This window comes from Chiloscyllium plagiosum, chromosome 17 (genome assembly GCF_004010195.1).
Source record: "Chiloscyllium plagiosum isolate BGI_BamShark_2017 chromosome 17, ASM401019v2, whole genome shotgun sequence".
NCBI classification, from domain to species: Eukaryota; Metazoa; Chordata; class Chondrichthyes; order Orectolobiformes; family Hemiscylliidae; genus Chiloscyllium; species Chiloscyllium plagiosum.
In genome coordinates, this window is record NC_057726.1 from 23,291,546 (window position 1) to 23,313,293 (window position 21,748).

The 21,748-nt window shown below is 39.8% G+C and overlaps 1 protein-coding gene across 1 annotated transcript in view; it reads right to left on the reverse strand.

The window, feature by feature from the left end:
• The window catches only part of pkd1l2a (polycystic kidney disease 1 like 2a), a 145,586-nt gene extending 130,385 nt beyond the window's left edge, over positions 1–15,201 (reverse strand). Inside the window, 4 exon segments of the mRNA XM_043707511.1 lie at positions 4,255–4,285; positions 11,424–11,485; positions 12,602–12,855; positions 15,092–15,201. Coding sequence (XP_043563446.1) covers positions 4,255–4,285; positions 11,424–11,485; positions 12,602–12,855; positions 15,092–15,201 — 457 coding nt within the window.
• Between the last annotated feature and the right edge of the window lie 6,547 nt (positions 15,202–21,748).

Sequence of the window (21,748 nt, forward strand, 5' to 3'; positions counted from 1 at the left end):
GAGATGAAGGAATTGGGAATATGGGATGGCATTTTTACAGGGGGCAGGGTGGGAGAAGGTGTAGTCTAGGTAGCTGTGGGAGTCGGTCGGTTTATAGTAAATGTCCGTGTTGATTCGGTCACGCGAGATAGAAATGGAAAGGTCTAGGAAGGGGAAGGAGGAGTCTGAGATGGTCCAGGTGAATTTGAGGTCGGGGTGGAAGGTGTTGGTAAAGTGGATGAACTGTTCAACCTCCTCGTGGGAGCACGAGGCAGCGCCGATACAGTCATCGATGTAGCGGAGGTAAAGGTGGGGGGTGGTGCCAGTGTAGCTGTGGAAGATGGACTATTCCACATATCCTACGAAGAGGCAAGCATAGCTGGGGCCCATGCGGGTGCCCTGAGTGCATTGAGTACAGGAATTTGGATGCCATGTTGCAGCTGTACACAACATTGGTGAGGCCACTTTTCGAATGCTGCATTCAATTCTGGTCTCCCTCCCATTGGAAAGATGTTGTTCCAATGTTCCAATGTTACAACACTAGCATCAACTGGATAATGTGGAAAATTGCCCAGGTATGTCCTGTACATAAAAAGCAGGATAAGTCCAACCCATCCAATTACTGACCCATCAGTCTACTCTTATCATCAGTAAAGTGACGGAAGGTGTCATCAACAGTGTTATCAAGCAGCACCTGCTCAGCAATAACCTGCTCAGTGATGCCCAGTTTAGGATCTGCCAGAGCCACTCAGCTCTTGACCTCATTACAGTCTTGGTTCAAACATGGACAAAAGAGCCGAATTCCATAAATAAGTTGAGAGTGGCAGCCCTTGTATTCGACTGAGTGTGGCATCAAGGAGCCCTAGGAATACTGGCATCAATGAGTATCAGGGGGCAAACTCTCCACTTGCTGGAGTCATATCTGACACATGGGAGGATGGTTGTGATTGTTGAGGTCAGTTTTCTCAACTCCAGGATTTCTCTCTCGGAGTTCATTTGGATGGTGTTCTCGGCCCAAACATCTTCAGCTGCTTTATCAATGACCTTCCCTCCATCATAAGGTCAGAAGTGGGAACGTTCACCAATGATTGCACAATGTTCAGCACCATTTGTGACACCTCTGATTCGGAAGCAGCTCATGTTCAAATCAACAAGATGTGGACAACATCCAGATAAGTGGTAAGTAATATTCATGCCACACAATTGCCAGGCAATGACCATTACCAATAAAAGAAAATCTGACCACCTCCCCTTGACATTCAATGGTGTTGCCATCACTGAACCCCCCAACAAACAACATCCTTGGGGATTATCATTGAATAGAAACTCAACTGGACTCACCACATAAACACATGGGCTACAAAAGCAGGTCAGGGTTAAGAATTCTGTGGTGAGTAACTCACCTCCTGATCCTCTAAGGCCTATTCACCATCTACTGGGCACAGGTCAGCAGTGTGATTGAATACTCTCCACTTACCTGGATGGGGTCAGCTTCAACAACACTCATGAAGCTTTATACAGTTTAGGTCAAAGCAATACGCTTGATTGGCATCACAAGCCTCCACTCTCTCCACCACCGACGCTCAGTAGCAGCAGTGTGTACTATTTATACGATGCACTGTAGAAATTCATGAAAGGTCCTCAGACAGTACCTTTCAACCCCTGACCACTTCCATCTAGAAGGACATGGACAGCAGATACATGGGCACTGTATCTTCAAGTTCCCCTTCAAGCCACAAACCACTCTGACTTGGAAATAAATCACCATTGCTTCACTGTCACTGGGTCAGTATCCTGGAATTCCTTCCCTGTGGGTCTACCTACAGCACAGGGACTGCAGCGGTTCAAGAAGACAGCTCACCACCACCTTCTCAAGGACAAATAGAGATGGGCAATAAATGCTGGCCCAGTCAGCAATGCCCACAGCCCACAGAAATCTATTTTAAAAAGGGTATTCTTATATCATTGGAATCTTTTGGCTGCTGATCTCCAACAGCAGCCTGAAAGCCTTGACTTCAAGTTCAACCTGTTGTTGCATTCCTGAGAGCTCATGCATACAATTTTTAAAAATGCATATCCCAGATTAGAATAGGTCTGCCTTTGGAATTCTATTGAACTATGTAAGTGGCCGAGGAAGAGGAGAAATGTACACACTCTTGTTCCATTAGGCACTACACCCTCAGATCACTCTGAAGTGGTAACGAGCTGCATGCGGAGAGAATCTGAACTTCAGGCTAAGATAGGTCACAAAAATTAACAGATAAATAAAAAGGAAAGGGACTGAAATAACATTTAACTATATTAAATATCACATGGAATTCTACAGAGGGGAATACAAAATATCCATTGTGAGTAAAAGATAGTCAGATGACTGAAGTTGTGTACTGTTTCAAAACTATTCGTTGATATAAAATTCACTTTATTTAACTCAGCTGTTACTTTTGTTGATAATGCCACATATTTAAAATCAGCTTGTACCTAGGAACAAAGAATACACACTATTGTACAGTGACAAAAATTATTGAAAACAATGAAGCAGCCTAGCAGTCTCACCAGTGACAAAGGGAAAACATTGCCTCTACAAATTATAATTTAGGCTTTAGTCAAGATTTACAGAAATGCAGAACTATTCCAGATAATAACAGATTAGTTCATAGGAAAAGTTTAGAATATTTAATTAAGAATGAAATGACTAAACATCTGAATGGGAACATTGTTTCCTATTTTAAAAATGTCAACATGGATTTTAAATTGAAAGTTTGACAAATCTGACTGATACAGTACTTTGTATAGGTGATAGGTTTGGAGGATGTGGCCAACACAGTAGATGTAATCCACATTAGGACCTTTTACTATATTAGAGAAGCATTTGCTGTGACATGGACTTCCACAAAGCCTGTGAGAAGGAAAAATATTGGATTAAAAACTGGCTAAAAAAGAGAAAATAAACTGGAATTAATGTTAGTCTCTCCATGTGTTTGGATGTGATAGGTGATCCCACAGAATTCTGTTCTGGTCATTGTGTACATTCTTGACTTGATATCAGACTAAAGGCAATGATATCCAATTTTACAGACAATATTGTACTGAAATAGAAGGTAAAGTAATTAGTTCTGAAGAATAAATGAAGCTGCCAAGGAATATTGATAAGCTGTGGAAAGTCAAGAAAGAATAAATTGAATTCAATGTCAGTGAATATGTGATGGTATATTTGGGTAAAAAAAATAAAAATAGTAATTTTACTTTGAATAGGGAATTAATTATTGAAAACAGGATTTGAAGGCTCCACTTCACAAAACCATAAAGTCAGTACCTCAAATTGATAAGATCATTTTTAAAAAGCCAGAATGTTATGTTTTATAGGAAAAAGTTGAGAATAGCTAAATTGAGATATAATTTTGAATCCACAGCAAATTTTTGTAAAACCAATCTTGGAACAATATTTGCAAATTTATGCTCTACTCTAGAAGGAAAGATGGTGAATCGACAGTGAGGGCATACCAGATATTCACTGGGAAGGTTCAAAGTATCAGGATGTAAAGAAAGATTCGGAAAAAGAGCTGCTTTCATCAGAATAAAGGAAATTATGAGGTGATTTGATAGATCCATTTCAAATTAAGCAACTGAGAAGGGGGATTGTTTAAGGCAATTCTCTGCTGTAAAACAAGAGGTCATTGATACAATTTTAAACAAGTGAAGAGAAGATTCAATCGAGAGCATGTGCGTTAAAAAAAACTTTGGCAGGATTACGCAGCTCTTTATTTAGGCTTTTTCACGCTTTGTTGGTGTTCTGTAATGATGCTGAAAAGAATAACCAAGGAGGCTTCAAGCCAATCCATATCCACAATGATTCTTCCCAGTCACCATCCATTTTATTTCCCCTTCCCACTCCCTTCCCGACATGACCATCCTTAGCCTCCTCCTTTGCCATAGCCAAATCAGACCGCAAATTGAAAGAACATCTCACTTTCCACCTGGGCAGCCCGCAGCCCAGAGGACTCAACATTGAGTTCTCCAATTTCAAATAACCTCCCTTCCCATAACCCTACTCCCTTCTCAGCCCCTGCCCCTCCCTTCCATTTCTTTCATCGACCCTTCCTTCTAGCCACCAACTGGATTCATTCCTACCCATCGACCAACCAGATCGTACCCTCTACTTGTCTTCACCTAGCCCTACCTCACAATCCTGCCCTCCCCACCCCTTTCATCTGCAGCTCCCCTATACCCACCCCTAGTCTTGAAGAAGGATTACACCCAAAATGTTGACTTCTTCACCTCCTGATGCTGTCTGGCTTGCTGTGTTGTTCCAGCCTTCTGCTTGGCCACCTGGATTCCAGCATCTGCAGCTTTCTTTTTGCCTCTAATCCATGTCCACAGCCTGCTCTGAAATCCCTGTTGACATTTCGACGAAGATGCCAAATTGCACAAGAGCAGCTGAGACAATTCAAAAAAATCCAAATTGATCAATAACATTCACAACAAAACAACTCAGTACATTCCAAAATCAAAGTCAATTTTCTCTGTCTCTCAATATTAAAAGACCCTTAACATCTTCACCAAAAACTAATGAGTTCTTTCTTGGGCCATATCCATGTGTGTAATAGGGTTTGTGGAAATCTGTCCATTAGATTTTGAGATCTTTTGTTTACTGACAAATAGACTAAAGGGCTAAAACAATATCTTTTACACTAATGAAAGAGATTCAGAACAAATGCAGGGGGTTGTGAGTCTGTGGGTTACTAAATTATCACATGATGGAAACAGAGAACATCAGACAAAACAAAAGCAAAATACTATGGATGCTGAAATCTGGAGTAAAAAAAGAATACCAGAAACTCTTGATAGGTCTGACAGCTCGTGTGATGAAAGAGACAGTTAATGTTTCAGGTTACCATTTGGGTAATAAGCTGTCTTTTGGAAATAAAATTCAGTTCAGTTCTATAATTGTATGAGTGCTCCACTTGGCAAATCACCTTTTTGACAATGAAGGTGAAAATTATTCCCCAAGGTGATATTTACGAATACATTAGATTGACAGTTTAAGGGAAGGAAAACAAACGAATATGTGAACGGGACAGACAGATTAGTTTTAGGATTCTGGATTAGTGGTGCTGGAAGAGCACAGCAGTTCAGGCAGCATCCGAGGACAGGCAAAATCCGAGGACAGGCAACATTAGTTTTAGGGACATTGAAGGTAAACGCTAACATAGATTGTTTTGTATGAACAGCACATGTTTCTGTTTTAATTTTTATGTAATTCTATCAGATTAAGTCGCGGCTTTTTCTGGAAGTGAGAACAAAAACAGTGTTTAAATTTTCAAGTATTTGAATAAAGCATTCACAACTTAAAAGACTCAAACTTGTCAGCTGTATAAGGACTGATAAGTTTTCTCTTTGGAGGAGGGCAAGCAGCGGCGTAGATGAGATATTTTTTGATAGCTATAATGAATACCAATAAGGGTTATATACCAATGAAAATTGTGGCAGAATCAATGATCTGATAGCTAAACCAGTGAGTGGATACCAATTGGTCAACCATTCTGGGTCACTTAGGAATTTCAGAGCTGTATATACTTTCAGACATGTTAGATTCTTCTCACGCATTGACAGATGACAAAAGCCAATGCCTTAACAGGTAGGGGCTTGGTATTAAAGTACAGGGAAGTGTACAATTTTGTCCACAGTGTTCAGTTCCAGTCACACTTCTGAAAGGATGTGAATGCATTGGAGAGAACGCAAAAGAGATTAGAGAGAATAGAACATAGAGAGGTACAGCACAGAACAGGTCCTTTGACCCAAGATGTTATGCCGAGGTTTAATTCTAATGTAAAATATAATAACTTAACCTACACACCCCTCAACTCACTGCTATCCATGTGCATGTCCAGCAGTTGCTTAAATGTCCCCAATGACTCTGCTTCCACCACCACAGCTGGCAACACATTCCATGAATTCACAACTCTCTGCGTAAAGAACCTACCTCTGACATCTCCTTTATACCTTCCTCCTAATATCTTCAAACTATGACTCCTCGCACCAGTCAATCCTGTCCTGGGGAAAAGTCTCTGGCTATTAACTATATCTATTCCACTCATTATCTTGTATTCCGTCTCTTCTCTCCCTCCTTCTCTCCAGAGAGAAAAGTCTGAGCTTATTCAACCTTTCTTCATAAGGCAAGCCCTCCAGTCCAGATAGCATCCTGGTAAACTTTCTTTGCACCCTCTCCAAAGCCTCTGTATCTTTCCTATACAGAACTGGACATAATAATCCAAGTGTGGTCTCACCAGGGACTTGTAGAACTGTAGCAAAATCTCACGGCTCTTAAACTGGATGCCCCTATTAATGAAAGCCAAAACACCATATGCTTTCTTAACAACCCTATCCACTTGGGTGGCAACTTTGAGGGATCTATGTACTTGAACACCAAGATCCCTCTGTTCCTCCACACTGCCAAGAATCCTGCCTTTAATCCCTATATTCAGCATTCGAGTTCGACCGTCCAAAATGCATCACTTCGCATTTATCCAGGTTGAACTCCACCTGCCATTTCTCAGCCCAGCTCTGCATCCTGTGTTGCGCCGCAGTCTACAGTAGCCCTTGGTACTATCAATGGCACCTCCAACCTTTGTGTCATTCGCAAATCTTCTCCTTATCCAAGTCATTTATTAAAACTACAAAGAGCAGAGGCCCAAGTACAGATCCCTGCGAGACCCCACTCAACACTGACCTCCAGGCAGAATACTTTTCATCTATAACCACTCTCTGCCTTCTGTCAGCCAGCCAATTCTGAATCCAGATAGCCACATCTCCCGGTATCCCATACTTCCTAACTTTATGAATGAGCCTACCATGGGGAACCTTATCAAATGCCTTGCTGAAGTCCATGTACACCACATTCACTGTGTACACTGGTCCCACTCATAAATCAACGGTAAACCAAAAGGCACAATTTTAAAGTATTTCACAAAAACAAACAAATGTGTGATAAAAGAACATTTTTGTACAGCGTGTATTCAGGTTTGAAATGAGGTCTGGTGGAGGCAGTTTCAATCAACAAACCGTTACCACTCAACGCCTGGAGGAGGAACGCCTCATATTCTGCTTTGGGACCCTGCAACCACACGGGCTAAATGTGGATTTCAACAGCGTCCTCATTTCCCCTCCCCCAACATTATCCCAGTCCCAAGCCTCCAACTCGGTATCGCCCTCCAGGCCCGTCCATCACTGCCCCCTCTGACCTACCACAAGCCTCATTCCTGATGAAGGGCTTATGCCCGAAACATGATTCTCCGGCTCCTCTGATGCTGCCTGAATTGTTGTGCTTTTCCAGCACCACACTCTCGACTGCTGTTTCAATCTAGGCTTTCAAGAGGGTGTGGAATGATTATTTAGATAGAAACAACTGGACAGGAGTTTAGCTTTAAGCGAAAATGCCCAGTGAGTGTGTGTAGATCTGACAGGCCAAATAACCTCCTTCTGCACCGTAGCAATTCTGTGATTCTGAGAACTGGTGCTGCATGGAGAAAGGCATTCTAAAAATAAAAGCATTAAACTCAAAATCACTTACAAACATCAAACAGAAACTTAGATCAACTTTGCTAGAAAAATAGCATTTCATGCTCAAAAAATCAATAATCCAAAACTCAAGAAAGTTTGACAGCTTTTACTTCACCCAACTATCTACAACAGGATATTGATGTGTTCCTGTTTTAGAACCATATCAGATATCAGGTGTTTTTATGTACTGAGTGATAGTTAGGAACTTCCATGATTTCCCTGTTTTAAACTAACCCTTTTTATGTTCTTGTATATCTCTCAGTTGCACGTGAGTGAAAATTAATTATCCCAATAACTCAACCTGTGGCAAAATAAGCAAGTGATAGAATATTTCATGTGTAAAGTTTGACTAGTCAGATCAGAAGCAGGAAGCAGTGCAGGTCAGCTGATTATGCAGTTGCATCACAGTGGAAACATACGAGTTCCTAAACCTTGTCTCCATCAATCTTGGAATAAGAATCTTTGAGCAATGCGGCACTGTCAGAGATATTGCCTCAATGACATGTTGAACAGGAGCTCCACTGACACTTTGAGACCTTCTGGAGAGACACATAATGGTGTATGTGAATACCATTTTCTGTCATCTCATTCATGAGATAATTTATCTGTACCTGTTTCCAGCAGCAAAATTCAGTCAGATATAACATTAATTTCACCACAATTGCGTCAGCAGTATGAGCACGGAATCTTAACTCACAAACTAAAACCAACATAAGTATACCATGATTCAAAGATGCTCACCAAATGGGAAGAAAAAACAAATATTCTGTATAAACATCGCAAAGGTAATTTTTAAAAAAGTGATTTGTTAGTTGTCTTTCTAAGCCTCTCCCATTGGGACAAACACAAGCAGCAGGTGCACAGGAACAGGTCAGTTTGCAAGTTCCCTTCTAAGTCACAGACCATCTTTACTTGGAAATTTATTGTTGGTCTCTCATTATTGTCTTGTCAAAGTCCTGGGACTCCCTACATAACAGCACCATGGGAGAACCTGCACCCTCCCGCTGTAGTAGTTCAAGGCAGTGAGTCTCCACCGTACACTCCAGAGCAACTAGGATTGAGAAATAAATAGTGACATTGCAAGAAATATTGAAACAACTAACTTTAAAACAAAACATCTCTGAAAGAGTTCCTTGTGGTATTAACCTAAGCCCACCCATCTTTGGATCACAGAATCATACTGTACAGAAGAAGCCATTAAGCCCCTTAATTCTCTATTGCCAAAAATATGCTACTAACTGCACTAGTCCCACTTTCTGCACTAGGCCCATGGCCTTGAATGTTATGGCTCGTCTAGGTACTTTGTAAAAGGTTGTGACACTTGCTGTCTCAACTAACCTCCCAGGCAGATCCCCACCATCCTCTGGGCTAAAAGATCTTTCCTCAAATCCCTTACAAACTCATCTGCCTTTAAGTTTAAAATTACCCCCCCCCCCCCCCCTCCCCTATTGACCCCTCCACTCAGGGGAACAGCTGCTTTCTGTTCAATCTATCCATGCTACTCACAATTCTTTATTCTTCCATTAGGTTAATCCTCAACCATCTCTCCTCTAAACATAACAACTCAAGCCCTTCTAGCCTCCTCTCACAGCTGAAACACTCCGTCCCTGGCAGCATCCTGATGAATCTCCTATGCACCCCCTCCGATGTAATTATATCCTTCCTGTAGTGTGGTGACCAGAACTGCGCACAGCATCCCAACCATGACCTAATCAAAGTTCTGCACAGCTGTAAGATGACCTGCCCACTAGAGTCATAGAGTCGTACAGCAGTACAGCACAGAAACAGACCCTTTTGTCCAACTTGCTAATGCTGACTGGATATCCTAATTTAAATTAGTCCCATTTGCCTGCATTTGGCCCATATTCCTCTAAACCTTTCCTATTCATGTACCCATCCAGATGCCTTTCAAATGTTCTAATTGTACTTGCCTCCATCACTTCTTCTGGCTGCTCATTCTATACACGCACTCCACTTTGCATGAAAAATTGCCCTTTGGGTCCCTTTTAAATCTTTCCCCTCTCACCTTAAAGCTATATCCTCTAGGTTTGGACTCTCCTATCCTGAAAAAATGACATTGTCTATTTACCCTAGACATGCCCTTCATCATTTTATAAACCTCTAGAAGGTCACCCCTCAGCCGCCGACACTCCCAGGAAAATAGCCCCAGCCTATACGGCCTCTCCCTATAGATCAAATCCTCCAAACCCAGCAACATCCTTGAAAATCCTTTCTGCACCCTCACAAGTTTAACAACATCTTTCCTATAGCAGGGAGATCAGAACTGAATGCAGTATTCTAAAAGTGGCCTAACCAATGTTGTGTACAACTGCAAAATGACCTCCTGCTTACTCTCTTATAATCTATGCCAACCATCTTTAGCTTCTTCATCAAAGACCTCATCTCCATCATGAGGTCAGAATTGGAGATGCTCATGCATGCTCACTGTGACTCCTCACACACTGAAATGGTCCACATCCAAATGCAACAAGACCCTGAGCTGACAACTGACAACATTTGTGTCACTTTAGTTTCAGACAATGGCCATTTCTATTGAAAGAGAATCTAACCATCACCCTTTCACATTCAATGGAATTACTATCACCGAATCCCTCACTATCACCATCATCAGGCATGTTATTCACTAGAAACTGAACTTTACCAGTCATATACTACTAAGGTGATAAAAGTAGTCAGAGGCTAGGAATCCTGCACTGAGTAACTCACCTCCTGACTCCCCAAAGCCTGTCCACCATCTAGAAGACACAATTCGGGAATGCGATTGAATACTCCCCACTTGCCTCGATGAGTGCAGCTCCATCAACACTCAAGAGGCTTGACAGTATCCAGAACAAAGCAACTTAGGTTGATTGGCACCACATCCAGAAACATTCAGTCACTTTACCACCAATGCTTAGTAGCAGCAGTGTGTCTTATCTATAAACTGCACTGCAGAAATGCACCAATGCTCCGTGGATAGCAGCTTTCGAATCCACAACCACTAACATCTAGAAAGACAGGAACAGTAGATAGATGGGAGCACCATTCAGTGCATGATCCCTCTCCCCACCAACAAAACCATGCGCCATCATGATCTGGACAAATATAAGCTTTTTTCAGTATTGCTCTGTCAAACCCCTGGAACATTCTTCCTCGAACAGTATTGTGGGTCTTCCTAGAGAATGTGGACTGCAGCAGCTCAAGAATTATTTCACCATTATTTTCTCAAGGAAACTAGGTTTGGGCAGTATATGTTGGCCCAACCAATGACATCCACGTCCTGTGATTTCTTTTAAAAACAATATTACTGGCAACATCTTAATGAATGGAAATATAATGAGCTTCATTTCATTTCTTTGTTCTGAACGTTTCATCAGGACAAATCCTCATTTTCCCATTTGTGGAAATTACATTTTTATTAATGATTACAAGCACTTGGAGTTAGGTAGTGTCATGGGTGGTTTGTACTCTTGTACTTTCACCTTATGTACCTGGAGCCAATGCTTTCAGCTCAAACAACATCTTGCTTACTTTGATTAAAAGTTTTCAATGAAGGACCACTGTTTAATCCTTGCCAACTTGAATGATTGAAATCAAGTCTTCCCACTTAAACTAGCAAAGATTTTCATTATTATTTTTTGAATTTATGTTTGTACTTTTGCTTAATGCAACAGTTATATAGAGGATCTACTAAATGATAACAAGCAATCAGTGGAAACAAATATTGATAAAAAGCAACGAGAGATAATAGGTCTACTCATATATTTATAAAGACTGACAAATTTAAGGGTAGGATGATATTTCAAATTTAGATTTGGATTGCATAAGGATGAAAGACTCAAAATGCAAGTACGAAGTTCAAATTTTCAAAAACTAGTTTTAGTTACCTGCTTATGGTCAATGAAATAAATCCCTTGCACGCCAGGAGTGATAGGTTCTTTGTGATGCACTACAGCAAAGAATTAAGCTTTATTTGACAATCCCATTATTGTATAAGGTAATGATTTAAAAAGAGCTAATGCTGAAGTTGCATTCAGCTCCACTGAATTTGATGATGTCTCATTCTTTGGACAAAGTTTCGGGTAATCCTGCAGAAGTTCCCGATGTGTTCATAAGAACATAAGAACTAGGAGCAAGCCTTTCAAGCTTGCTCCGCTATTCAATAAGATCATGGCTGATCTTTTCATGGACTCACCTCCACTTACCCACACTCTCACCGTATCCTTTAATTCCTTTATTGTTAAAAAAATCTATTTTAGCTTTAAAAACGTTTACTGAAATAGCATCAACTACTTCACTGGGCAAGGAATTTCATAGATTTACAACCCTCTGGGTGAAAAAGCTCCTTCTCAATTCAGTCCTAAATCTGCTTCCTCTAATCTTGAGGCTAAGCCGTCTTGTCCTAGTTTCACTTGCCAGTGGAAAATCCTCTCTAGAAGTGACTTACCTAAAAGCAAAATATTGCAGATGCCATAAATTTGAAACAAATGCAGAGGACGTTGGGAAAAACCCCAAGAAATCCTGGGGTGAACATTAAGTACAGTAAAAACTATCGCAGTTATTAAAATAGCCAGACAACAACAGATAGAAATAATCACTTAAATATTTATTTTTCTTAATTTTATTTATCATTTAATATCTCCTTCAGCTCTCATGCTATTTGTTAACTGGAAAGGTACCAATGGAATTAGCCTCCACTTTTCGTCACACTCTCCTTCTCTAATTCAGAGACCCAGACTCTGATAAGGAATGCATACCCTACATAGTGTCATGGATATGAGTCTTAAACACATTACTCTGTGTTTACCACCATAAAAACTTCAGGCTGACCTTAATTGTGCAAAATCAAAATACTTCAAAAAAGTACAGACACCTCTTGCCAGTAAGCAATGTTCTACCGTATATTAATGCAGAACTAAGGTGACCTCGTTTAAACTATGAGAGGATCCAGTCTGCAACATGAGAAAAACTTTATAAAGCATTTTCAATATTGTAAACATTCAGCATCATGATGATGGAAGGTGAAGAATGTTTTTTTCTCATTCTAATTCTCATATGGTCTTACCATCTGTGGCCATTTCATCCTGGGTTAGGTTCTGTTTCCATGGAGCCAGCCCAATCCACCAGTCTTTATCTGCTGCAAGGTGCTTCTGGATAAACCCTTGAGTTTCTTCATTCAGGATGAAAGCAACATGTCCCCCACCCCGCTCACACCATTTCTGAGCATCCTGAAAACTACGCTCCATCTGAACAATCTCATAGCAGCTCCTTTCGAAGGCCAGCTGTTGCTCTAAGCAATGATCTGAATATGCTGGAGGACTTAAAGTAATGGTAAAAACTAAAAAAAGAACTTTCAAAATCAGCTGCATTTTTGACTAAACCAGTATCATACTAAATGTTGAAATGACTTTGAGTAGAGGCAGACCCTGAACTGACTCCAAGCCGTGCGTAATTCTTCTATAAATCTGCATTGAATTTAAACTGACAAACATTGATCTGCATTGCATATAAACTGACAAAAATTAATCTGTCTGGTTTGTTTTGAACATATTAAAGAATTGTCAGCCCCATAAAACAGCAAAGGTGTTGAAATACACAATCCTATTAAAAACCATTTAAAGCTTTGTCTAGATTTGCCACAATTGGCTGTGACAACCCATTAAAGGTATCAGTTTGTCTCCAAGCCTCATGAAAGTCAAAGATAGCACACATATATATTATTCCTTCTTTATGAGGACATGTGCAAGGTTGAGATAATAGTCCTAAAATTAAGAAGACAAACTATCACAGGCAGGCTTGTTTACATGATAAACAAGAACACAGTTACAATAGTCACTGTCAAACGACCAGATGTAATCTTTATTGTAAATGGAGCCACTGACCTCATTCTGTCACTGGTTCCAGAAATTAGCACCAAACAAGTTTATCCTTTATTGATGCTTTGCCTTGTTTCTGTTTTAGCTCTCATCTTGCCACTATGTTCTAACACAACACTAGTCCCCTCAGCAGACAATTCCCCAGCCCTATTGAACAGCATTGTTACCTGTTGGAATTTACTTGGGGAGGAATTCATGAGAATTTAGAAGATTTCCTAAGTCTCCACGTTAATGACTATTACTTTTTCCAGAAGATCTTATGCAGTTTCATGGAAGCCAATCTGCCCATCCTTCTTCCTGCATTCAAATCTGTTCCCAACTTCACAATCATAACAAGTTTGAAGGGTTAATGGTTAACTACTACATCTGAAATTCATGGAGACCAATGCTTGGAGTTCTTATTTATAATCAAATGAATATTTTAATTTAATGTTTGATTTGTGCAAGAAGTAAAGGTTAGTTAATAAAATTAAATCAATGTGACTGATTAAGAAGTTTTGGTTTGCCTAAAAAAATTTACTTAATGTCTTTCAGAAAAATAGGATGGTTCAAAGTGCTTTGCAGGCAATGAAAGACTTTTGAATTGTCAAAAATATATCATGCAATTTGCAGACAGTAAAGTCTCACAAATAACAATGTGATAATGGTCAGATAAATTGTTTTAATGGTGTTGACTGAGGGATAAATATTACTCCTGAACGTTAGGGATAACTCCCCTACCCTGCTTCCAAGCTTTACCTCTGTTCTTCTACTCCGATGCAGAGGGTAAATGCAGTCTGGGTTTAATGCATCTTTCAAAACCAGGACCTCTGGTAGTGCAGCATTCCCTTAGTACTGAAGTGGACAGTCAGCCTCAAATTTTGTGCTCTGATCTTTGTGTGGCATGTGAATTCACAACCTTCTGGTTCAATTTTGAGAGTACTACCAACTGAGGCACAGCTCATAATTGCTGACCAATTTCGTGTAATACTTCAATTTTACTCAGAGCTAAAGAATCATTCGTGTTTTATCATTGTCATTTTTTGATAAAATCAGGAGCTAATTGTAGCATGAACTTACTTTACGGTGATACAAGGTAGCAATGTAGAAAATGAAAATGTATTTTCGCTGACAATTTTACTTGTATTTCATATAGGAAACCACTAAAGGTCACAAAGGTCACTATGAGCCATTTCCATGCCATGTTGCTACTTCCCATTTAGATTACATTTAGATTTAGATCTAGGTTTCATTGTGACATGTACTCAAGCACAGTGTACAAGAGTACAATCAAAACTGTACAATGTCACCACATACAGCATCATCTTAGATACAAATGTACCTCGGTACAAAATCTTAGTTACAGAAGCAGGAAAACAAAGAAACAAGTTAAGAAGTTTATCACTACAGTCTTCTTTGTATAAAAGTAGAAAAATAAAGAAATAAAGTTAAAAACCCAAACATTACAGTGCTTTCTTAAGCCATGGGCCTGCAATCGCTTCAAACTGGGCTTTCCCCAAGAAGTCTTGGTAAAAACAATGACTGCAGATGCTGGAAACCAGATTTTGGATTAGTGGTGCTGGAAGAGCACAACAGTTCAGGCTGCTCCTCGGATGCTGCCTGAACTGCTGTGCTCTTCCAGCACCACTAATCCAAAACCCAAGAAGTCTTGCTCTGCCCCATGCTGGATTAAGACCAACCCGTGCTCGCCAGCTGCATTTGCTACCAACTGGCTCTGCTGACCCTCATCAGCCATGCCAGGCTTCACTGTTGCTCTCAAGCCTTCAGCCTCTATAGCTGCTGCTGCCATCTGGGCTCAAGCTGGGCCTTAGCCATTGTTACATTCCCTTGCCGTGTTAGCCACCTCACTGCAGAGTCCTGCTCTGGACATCGATGAAGCCACGATGCTGCTGACCACTACAGGGCACATCATGGCTCACTGTCAAAATCCACCAGCTGCTGCCACTGTCATTGGTGCCTCCACAACTGAGCTCCCTCCCGAAAGGTAAGTAGAGAAAGAAAACATCTAAAGAACTAAAAGAAAAACAAAAGCGAGAAAAGAAGGAGAAAGAAAAGTGGATGAGTTCCTATCAGGAGCCTTACTCCACCACCACTTTGCTGTTTGACTTAACAGGCAACAAAAAGATTGTGACCTCAAAGCTCTCGGTACTGGTAATGGTATTTCTCAGTTTCTTCTTAATAGGAGATTCATGGAAAAAAACTAAATCCTGCCAGAATTCCATCTTGGTCAGAACAAGTTTTTAAAATCCAATCAAATTCTTCAGTTTCTCTAAGATATTTTGCCCTTTACACCCTAAAAGGCCTTACATCTGTTGAATTCTCATGTCGCTCTTTTCAATCCTCAGAAGAGCCAAAGCCTTCGTTAAAGAAAAATCTACTATTCTCGAGGAAATGTTATTTCTTCAAAGAAAGTTGCAAAATGATCTCTTCTATCCAAAATATTGTGCCTCAAACAATGCATAGGGAATTCAAATATTGCAGCCATTCCTCACCGTGCTACTGGAATCTCAGAACTGAATGGGGCAGACTTTCTGAGACTGCCGAAGAATCTCTCCTCCTTTAGATTACCTGGACTACTGAGGCGCTACTAGGGGAAACTGGCATCAATCCCTGGGACATGAATCTACCTCTCAGGATGACAATATCTGTGATCCCACCACTACCACTGTTTCATAACAATGTTAATGAACCAGAGCATTCTCCAGAGCTAAGGGCGCTGATGACGTTCAATGAAATATATATTTAAGGAGAGGTTCTCCCCAAGAAGGGGAGTTGGTTAGAAATAGGAAAGAGCAGACTAGAGGTTGCATTGAGCTATAAAATGTAACTAATCAATTGGAGAAGACAGATGAACTCCTGCATCTTGCTCTGCTATATGGATAACTAGCAATACAACATGCAAGTGTCCTGCTGTTGCCTACAGCCAGACTAAGCCAAGCTAAGGAAGTGCAGCCCAAAGCCAGATCCCAAACCCTGAAAATGCTCAAGTGCATCCTTGCAGGCCATCTGCAGTTTCTTCCAGTGAAAGTCATCAGCCTTCTACCAACCATGCTGCAGTAGTGAGACAGTACTGTGTCGATATAAGGAAAAATGAATCTGCAAGATTGGAACAAAGGAAATGGACAAAGGTTTGTACAAGTACATTATTTTGAGAAAAGGATGAACTGGGAAGGTTATTAATGATTTTTTTTATAACGTATTGACCAGTGTTGGAGGGGGCAACATGGGGAGGCATGATCCCCAGGGATAGTGATAGAGGAGTCTGTACCTAACTTCTCACCTGAATCTTAATCGATGCCTGCGTTATGCCCTCTTTATGGAATTACATATCTTGAGCAGATACTTTCTGAGACAGACCGTTAGGATAAAGTGATTTACATTGCTGGGCAATTTAGAAAAATAAGTCACAGGGAAGAAATAATATCATTGAATGTAAACATCTGTATGAACTAGGAACTTTAATTGGGCATAAGCCCAACATTTGCTGATAGAAAAGTAATTGTTTTAAGAAAACAATGAAGGCTTTATTTTTATTCTGTGGCAATTAAAATTCAAGTTAATGTCATTATTGTTAGATTGCTATCCATTCTATAGTGTTACAGATGTCTGCAAAATGCAGATAAAAGATACAGCATTCAAGTCGTTAGTCACTTAACAATGTTTCAATTATCAGGTAGATGTTATCATCAATGTTTCAATAATCATTCTGTTTGTAGTCTGCTTGTATTATACAAACTGAGAATTAGATATTAATTTCTCAACGATAACATTACGATTATAAAACAGGCAGTAATTTCATTCACAGGATCTGTCACATGGCATTTTAAACGTACTTTTCCCAAATAGGATTAGTACAATATGTAAAACAAAGTTCAAATGCTTTAGCAAGAAAATAACTTACAGCAACTATCTTGCTGCTTTTTTTGGGAACCAGAGATCCCCCAATCGTCAATCATCTTGTATTCATGCTCTGTAAAATAGAGCCCATATTATAAATAAATAGTTTGAGGTTAATTTTAACCTAACATGCCCAATGGCAAATTGATGACATCAGGTCAGCCACCTATTTTTTATTGAAATTAAAACCAGGTAATGGGTTAAAACAATGACCAAGCTGATTTTATCAGTTTTGCATTAGGCGACTTTAAAAAAAGTCAATTCTACATTTCATAATTATTCCAAGCATTCAGTTGAATACAGGGAGTAAAGAGTAGATGGCAAATTGCATCAGTTTTATGTCTTAACATTAAAATGTTGCATTTCTCTCATGGGCATTAAAACAAAATGCCTCAGCAGTGTTGGAGAGGAGAATTCTCCTGTCCTGACCATCCTCTATTAACCTCAATAAATCTGATTACAGTTACTTACCTCCTTGGAGGAACCGTCCTCTTTGCAAATTAGTCATGGCGAACCACTGCAAGGCTGTCAGAGTGTCGACATGGATACTACCATTACACGTGGGGACACCATCCATCATGTATGCGGCAGGTACTCATGGGACTCGATCAACATTGTCTATCTCATATGGTGCAGGGAAGGATGCCCTGAAGCATGGTACATTGAGCAAGACCACGCAGATGCTAGGACAATGGATGAGTGGACACTGTGCAACAATCGCCACATAGGGATGTTTCCTCCCAGTTGGGAACACTTCAGCGGTCAGGGACACTTGGCCTTGGATCTTCAGGTGACTTTCGTCCAATGCGAACTTTGGGATACACAACAATGCAAAGTGGCTGAGCAGAGGCAGATAGCCAAGTTCAGTACCCATGTGGGTGGCCTCAATTGGGACCTTGGGTTCATGTCACACTACAGGTGACCCCATGACATTGTACATTCACACACACACTCAGACACAAGTACACATACACACACCCTCTTACATACTCTCACACAAACCCACTCTCATACACACTCTCTCTTAGTTAAACACACACTACCCACCCTCAAACTCACATCTATGCAAACACCCTCTCACAGGCATATACTCCATCACACTCATGCGCGCACGCACACACACACACAAGTCTATGGGGTGAATTTGTATTTGCAGAATTGTATTTGCAGATACATTTTATTTTGTTCAAAAAGCACACAATCTGGAGGCAGTCAATATTTTTTATAATCCATGTGACATTTTATAAATTCCTACTTTGGAAATAGAACCAGTTTAACTCAAGATTGGAATGCATACAGATTCTAATCCCAAACCTTTAATGCATTGTCTGAGCTGAGATGTCACCTTTTTAAAAATATAACCTTAAGTTATCTCAGGAATGTGACTTGAAAGAAGTTCTGGGATTCACATATTAATGAATCAAAACCTGCAACCCATTCTAAAAGATGAAAGCCAACAGCAATCTAAGTTTGTTCAATACATTGCATCAGTATATGACACTATGATCTTTTGCTATAAATTCTATGTCCTATGATCCTACTCCACTAGCTACCTGATGAAGGAGCAGCGCTCTGAAAGCTAGTGCTTCCAAATAAACCTGTTGGGACTATAACCTGGTGTCTTGTGATTTTTAACTCTGTTCACCCCATATCATCAGATTGATTTCATTTCAAAACTCTTCATTGTCTGGAAAATGCATTGAATCATTAAGTTGTTACATCACCCATGACTTGCTAAGATTTTCCAGTTTTTTTTCTTTATTTATTACATTTAAGGCTGCACTGATTTGTATTATATTTGCTTATGACCTTTGGAAAAGGAAAGACATATTTGTTTATTCATAAAATGCTTCCTCTAAGATTATACTCTGTAATCTTGTGTTGTAAAGCTGAGTTTGAGTCTGCCACATGATCCTCTGAAAAACCTCTGCACTGATTGAGGTTTTTTTTTTAACAGGACACAGTCACACTCCTCAGTAATTGCACAAGTTCAAAATTCAAATATGCTAGTTTCAGACAGGCATTTACTTTAAGCTTCACAGTCCACTTAATTAAAGGAAATATTTTAGCTAGATTAGAACAAGGTTAATGAACATGTTAGTTGAAACCTCTTATACAGTGGTCTTACTAAGGATTTAACAATTCTAACTAAATACTCACAAGAATTAGAATTAGGTGACAAGATTATTTTGTTACATGCAACATCAACTTTATTGATATAGTGCCCTGTGAAATACGAAAGCACTCTGTGATTCTTTCAAAAGAGGATTACAAGACTTTGAAAATTACCTGAGCAGAAGAAGGACATAGGACAAGCTTGGTCAAAATTCCAATGTCAAAAAATAGATAGGTGAAAGTGTTAGGGGGAGTATACACAATACTTGGCATACTTTGATTTAAGCTGAAAATGTGTTGCTGGAAAAACGCAGCAGGTCAGGCAGCATCCAAGGAGTAGGAAAATCAACATTTCGGGCATGAGTCCTTCTTCAGGAATGAGCCTCGAAGAAGGGCTCATGCCCGAAACGTCGATTCTCCTGCTCCTTGGATGCTGCCTAACCTGCTGTGCTTTTCCAGCAACACATTTTCAGCTCTGATCTCCAGCATCTGCAGTCCTCACTTTCTCCTCCATACTTTGATTTAAGCTATGAACTAGATATTGTTATCTGTAAATGCACCGCCATTATTGTTTTTCAGTCTTCTTTTTCCTTTAATTCGATGTAGTCTTAAAATCTGCTGACTCAACATGTCACAAATTACTTAGCTCATTTATTCCAGTCAGTAATATTTAACGTAATCACTTCTAACAACATTTGACAGTATTTTATGGCATAGAGTATTAAATAATCTATAAAACTTTAAAATATAATGGATGCAAAATTATCCAATTTCTGTCCATCTGTAAAATAATTCTGGGTCAGCAAAAATGCTGTAACTTTTACAATTCTTTATCAATATATATGGATTACACAAAATGATGAATAATAATTGTACTTTGTTAGTTTGATTATAACAGTTAGTGCTCTTTAATTCTGACTGATGACAGAAATTTACTTGTGTTGCTCCAAACTATGAAGTTCTTGAAGTTTTATTTTATATTTGATTCAGGCTCCAGCCAGTGACTGTTGGACAAAAGGGTAGAGGTTATCTTTGACATTAACTAATTGCTGCTGCACCTGTTATCCTTACTCCTTCGAGGGTCCAATAAACAGAACCTGGTTCTCCACTGTCAAAAGCCGTGTGGCTGGTGGGAAGACAGCACACAATTCTCGAGCAGCAGGAATTTGCAGATAAATAGCCATAACATTGGACCGAGCACAATACAAGAATTTCTAGTAAATGATTCTGTGCTTTATTTCTCATTTGCCTCATCATTTGTTAAAACCTCAAAATTTTCTGTACAGTAAATGAGTTTTCTTTTAATTTCGGTTACTTGCACACTTTATATATTTTAGATGATTGTTATACAATAGTCTATTGTTAATCCATACAAATCACACTATCTGAACAAAGTCATAAAATAAAAACAAAGTTACAAATCACACTATCTGAACAAAGTCATAAAATAAAAACAAATTTAGCTAAAATCATTTGGCTGAGGCAGCATCATGACATCACCAGAAGATTAGATATGTTTTAGGTATTCCTCAGTTCACATTGCATGTGAACATGCCCTATCAGATTGAAGTTGCAGATCCCTCCACATTACCTGCAATTTAATAAAATATTATCTATTGTTCGCACTTCACCATGTCATTGTGTAATTGCAGCTCTGACTTTAACCCAGATAGTTCCACTTCTGTATCAGTATTCCAAACGTACTTTCAATACATTTATGTTCATGGTTAATATTGCATTTCACTTGATTCAGTGAGTTGGGTACATGTCATGAGGTATGACTTTGAGTCACACAGACTTCGAGTTTACGAGCATGTTGCCTGGTATGGAAAGTGCTAGCTATGAAGAAAGGTTGAGGTGGTTAGGTTTGTTTTCATTAGAAAAAAGGAGATTGAGGGGGGACCTGATTGAGATCTACAAAATCATGAAGGGTATAGAGAGGATAGATAGAGATGTGTTTTCCCAGAGTGAAGGATTCAATAACGAGAGGTCACCCTTTCAAGGTGAAAGGTGAAAAGTTTAAGGGGAATACACGTGGCAAGTACTTTACACAGAGGGTGATGGGTGTCTGGAACGTATTGCCAGCAGAGGTAGTAGAGGCAGGCACGGTAGATTAAATAAAGATAGGTCTGAAGTAGGTGTAAGTGGGGAGCAGAGGGATACAGATCCTTAAGAATTGGGCGACAGGTTTAGACAGTAGATTTGGATCGGCTCAGGCTTGGAGGGCCGAAGGGCCTGTTCCTGGGCTGTTAATTTTCTTTGTTCTTTGTTCTACCATTCTAATCACAGAAATGCCATCACCACAGATGTTTTCAGAACCTTTT